Genomic DNA, 5,000 nt, shown 5'->3' with positions numbered 1-5,000 from the left:
ATTTTACCTGACTCAGACGAGAAAGGAGGAAGGGGAGGGGGAGGAGGAGGAGGAGGGGGAATCGACCCCCACTATCTCTCATGTAACTGTGGACTTTGAACCGTGACGTCATATTATGTGGCTTATTGCACAGGTATAACATTTCTATTGTTCTATTTTTATACCTGTTGTGGTGCTTATCTGTAAATATATTTTTATCTTTTTTTGTCATTATGACTGTTGTTATCTCTATAGCATAAGATAATGGCAATATTTTTACTGAATGTTTTTTTTATATTATCTTCATAAACATCACTATTGTTCTTACTAATTTACCATGATAAATGTCTTCACTATTACCATTGTCATTCTTCGTTAATTTTGTGGCTTTTATTAGAATCATGTTTAATAATACTATTACTATTATTACTAGTACTATGGTTATTGCTATCGTCATCATCATCATTACCTCACCATCACCATCGTCATCTCCTTTCTCAATCTGTGCTACTCCTCATCAGCAGCCCTTCTGTTCTCGCTGCGGAGGCTTTGACTGTAGTTTTGATTTCTAGTATGTGAAGTGAAACACACACACGAGCACACACACACACACACACACACACACACACACAATATACATACATACATACAATATACATATATATATACATACACACACACACACACACACACACACACACACACACAGACACACACAACACACACACACATATATATATATACATACATAATACATACATACATAATAAATAATATATATATATCTATTTTATATATAGATATATATATACATACACACATCACACACCAACAACACACACAACACACCAACACACACACACACAACGACACACACAACACACACAGATATATATATATAATATAATAATATATATTTTCTGTGTAGATGTTCATACATACGTAGTGAATGGAATTTCCAAATGAATAAAACTAATTTAACACTCACACACAGATAGATAGTTAGATAGATAGAGATATAGGTATATCTGTAAAGCTGTCTGATGGATTTCCTCGTTTGTTTGCTCGAATAGGAATGAGTGTCCCTCTTGGCGCGCGTGTCGATGTATGTTTGATTTCATTGCGGTTGACACCATTTGGCGTGCACTTGACACGAGGGCCAGGTGGGTGATACTCAGTGGTGTGCTCAGTGCCACGTCTCGTGTTTGGCACCACCAGCAACGGCACGTGACACTTCTGACACCCGCAACACCGTCACGTGCCGCTTAAGATACCACCTCTGACACGTGTTGCTTTTGACACCGAACACCCCGTGCCGCGTCTGCCCCCTCCCCGCAACCAAGAACCCAGAAGGGCGAGTCGAGGTCGGCCTCGAGCTCTGACTCACCTCCGTCATGAGCCTGTCGGCGCCGGTGCCTTCCTCGTCCTTGAAGATGATGTCCGAGTTATAGTTGGGCACGAGGTCGTGCAGGCGCGGGTCGTCCCTGGTGATGGCGCCCTCCGTGAGGCCTGACGCGCCCAGCGTGTTCTCGGAGACGTTGGGCACGTGCTGCTTGAACACGAGCGGGGTCAGCTTGCGCGGCGGCCTGCGTCGGCCCCCGCCCCGACCTGGCCCGCAGCACTGCACACTCGAGGCACTCAGCACCGTCACGATTAGGACACATGTGTACACCTGCTTCCAGCACAGGTGCGGGGCGCGCCGCGGCCTCCCCGCCCCCCACCACAAGTGACAGCGCGCTCGCGCACCCGCCCCCAGCATGCCGATGGCGTCGCGCTGTGGCTCACACCGCACTGGTCAGGTCAGGTCGACTGGTGACCTGATCATCCTCATGGCACACTCACACACGCCCGATCACAGCAACACTGACGTCCACGCCGCTGTGGGGGCCGGGCGGGGGGGACCACGAGCCGGGCGGGGCTTGCGCTTCGGGGGAGGAGCCTACCCGTCCGGAGAACCAATCTCACCGCTTGTTCGGGCTGCGCTCCTCCCCTGCCGCGTGCCCTCTGTCTCTGGGCCAATGGGAGGGCCGATTCCGGTGCTTGGCCCCGCCCCCGACCCGTGCCCGCTTCCTTCACTGATTTCCCTCCCACGTCCTCTCCCTCACACCTCCGTCCCGCGCCCGAGTGTTCCCAGGTGTGTCTGCCGCCACTTGTCTGCCACCTTCTGTCTATCGCCGCCTGTCTGCCAACACCTCCGTCTTTTGCCAACACTTCACTTCCTACTTCTTTCTCTTCACCATCTGCCTGTTGAATTTTGTTTGTCTTCCAGTAGCACCTGCTATCTTTTATCTGTCAGTTCCTGTTTACAGTTTCCTATCTGTAGTCAGTTGTTTGCCACCTGTAGAGCAACACCTTATCGCTGTTTGTTTATCTCCGGAACCACTTTTTGATGTTGCCATCTGTAAATATGGCCCTGTTTGCTGCCTCCTTCTTGTTTCCAGCTGTTAGCCAGATGTCAAATTCTGCTATCTGTCTGTCTGTCGCCCTGTTTAAAACGATCTGAGTTTTGCGTTATTTTTGCCAAAGTATGAACATTCTGTACTGCATCTGTACCGCCCATCTCTCACCAGTTGTAAGGTCCAACTATTGCTCTAACCATCTGTCTATCACCACTTGTCAAACGTATTCCGTATATTACCACCCGTATAACGTTACCACCTGTATTTTCATCATCTTCCTTCGTTCTTCTGCGATCCATCGATTTCCGTCTCCTTTTGTCTCTCGTCAACTGTGCATGGTATATATGTTCAGTCTTTCAACTGTTTCTCTTGACGCATCTTGTCTCCCTTTACTCAAACGACTATTCTTATTCTGTGATATGCTTCCCCAACAGTATGCGATTTGTTAAGTGTTGAAGTATTGGGAACAAAGATTAAAATAGCAAGTTCTCAGAGTTGTTTTTCCTTACACTAATATGTTATAAGTTTGGACTGTATTGTATTTTATAGACTTGATAGGTATTCTGCGTCCACCTACAGCCGTCCAATGTGATTTTCAAGACTGCCATTTCTCACGTTGAAATCCCCAAACTTTGGATTTTATATTTTTCCATACATATGTTAAGTGTTTTACGCACAGACATAACAGAGAAAAGGGAAGGAAGAAGCAATAGAAAAATTGATATATTTTCAGTGGCGATTCTAATTATAAAATAGACGCATATTGTCAAAATTCCTGTTTAAAGTTCAAAGCAAGTGTTATTTTTTTGCATTTTAAGATGAGCTCTTAAAATGCGAGAGGCGGCGTATAAAACTTGATGTGCAAAAACCTTTGATCTGAACATTAGATTTGACATGCGTTTTGTTTGATAAAAAAAATCTTTGTTCTCATCAGGATGATACGATTCCCTTAATAAAATTATCAGCGTTTCCAGTCATTTGATATTACTTTGAGTTTATTTTTGCATCATACCAGGTTAGTCAACGTATTTACATATTTTTCCTGTATGTAAATTCATAGTTGTCGATAGTTTTAAAAGGAACACCACATGGACTATTTGCCCATTTCATGTCAAAAACTTCTCATTTCACAGTGATGTAAAGATGAAAGTATTACACGAATTATTCCAAAGAAATTCCAAACCGGCATAGCTGTCATAACTTTGCATATAGTGAGAAAACAGCTGTTAGCTTTACAGTAATAAGATTATGATTAATATGGTGATGAAAATAAAACAGTAATAATTGTTATCATCATTATTACCATTATTGTTATTAATACTATCATTATTATAATTATCATTATTATTATTATCATTATTATTATTATTATTATTATTATTATTATTATTATTATTATTATTATTATTATTATTATTACTACTATTATGATTATTATTATCATTATTATTATTATTATTATTATCATTATCATTATTATTATTATTACTACTACCACCACTATTATTATTATCAAAATTACTATTCTTACTATTGTTATTATTATCAAAATTACTATTCTTACTATTGTTATTATTATTGTTTGTTATTGTTATTCTCATTATCATGCTTACTCTCATTCTTATTCGTTTTCATCGTATTATCCTTGTTATTGTTGTTATCACTATTCTTATCGTTATTATCTTTATCATTCCTAATATTGATATTATTTTTATTGTTGCTGTTTCTATCATTATAATTGCTATTATTATTAGTATTACCATTATAGAAAGGATAATAGCAATAATAATAATAATAATAATAATAATAATAATAATAATAATAATAGTAATAATAATAATAATAATAATAGTAATAATAATAATAATAATAATAATAATAATGAAAATAATAAAGATAATAATAATAACAATAATGATAATGGATAATAATGATAATAATAATAATATTAATAATAATAATAATAATAATAATAATGATAATAATAATAATGATGATAATAATAAGGATAATAATAGTAATGATAATAATGATGATAATACTAATACTAATAATAATATTAATAATAACAAATTAATAATAAAAGGAAATTATTATTATAACTAGTATTGTTAATACTACTCTTACTATTACTATTATTATCTTTATTAATACTATAATAATAATAATAATGATAATAATAATAATAATAATAATAATAATAATTCTTCTTCTTCTTCTTCTTCTTATTATTATTATTATTACTATCATTATTATCATTATTATCATTATTCTTATATTAACTTACTATTACAGTTGTTGTTATTAAATTACTATTGTCTATAATCCTGTTATTATTATTGTTATTATCACCATCATTATTATTATCATAATTTTGTTCTTATCAATATTATTGTTACTATTCTTATTATCATTATTATTATTATTATTATTATTATTGTTGTTGTTGTTGTTGTTGTTATTATTATTATTATTATTATTATTATTATTATTATTATTATTATCATTATTATTATTATCATTATCATTTTTATTATTATAATTGTTATTATTGTTATTATTATTATCATTATTATCATTGAAACTATTATCATCATGATCATTTTTACTATTATTATTATT

At 36.0% G+C, this 5,000-nt stretch overlaps 1 protein-coding gene across 1 annotated transcript in view; it reads right to left on the bottom strand.

Annotated features, from left to right (window-relative positions):
* LOC125037466 (indian hedgehog protein-like) overlaps window positions 1-1,833 on the bottom strand; it is a 106,641-nt gene extending 104,808 nt beyond the window's left edge. Inside the window, exon 1 of the mRNA XM_047630613.1 lies at window positions 1,367-1,833. Within this exon, the coding sequence (XP_047486569.1) occupies window positions 1,367-1,738 (372 nt within the window). The 5' untranslated portion in view covers window positions 1,739-1,833. The remainder of the gene's footprint in view (window positions 1-1,366) is intronic.
* Between the last annotated feature and the right edge of the window lie 3,167 nt (window positions 1,834-5,000).

The sequence above is a fragment of the Penaeus chinensis genome, chromosome 23, assembly GCF_019202785.1.
Source record: "Penaeus chinensis breed Huanghai No. 1 chromosome 23, ASM1920278v2, whole genome shotgun sequence".
Taxonomy (NCBI): Eukaryota; Metazoa; Arthropoda; class Malacostraca; order Decapoda; family Penaeidae; genus Penaeus; species Penaeus chinensis.
The sequence above is the reverse complement of the archived record's forward strand: the minus strand, read 5'-3'. Positions and strand labels throughout refer to the sequence as shown.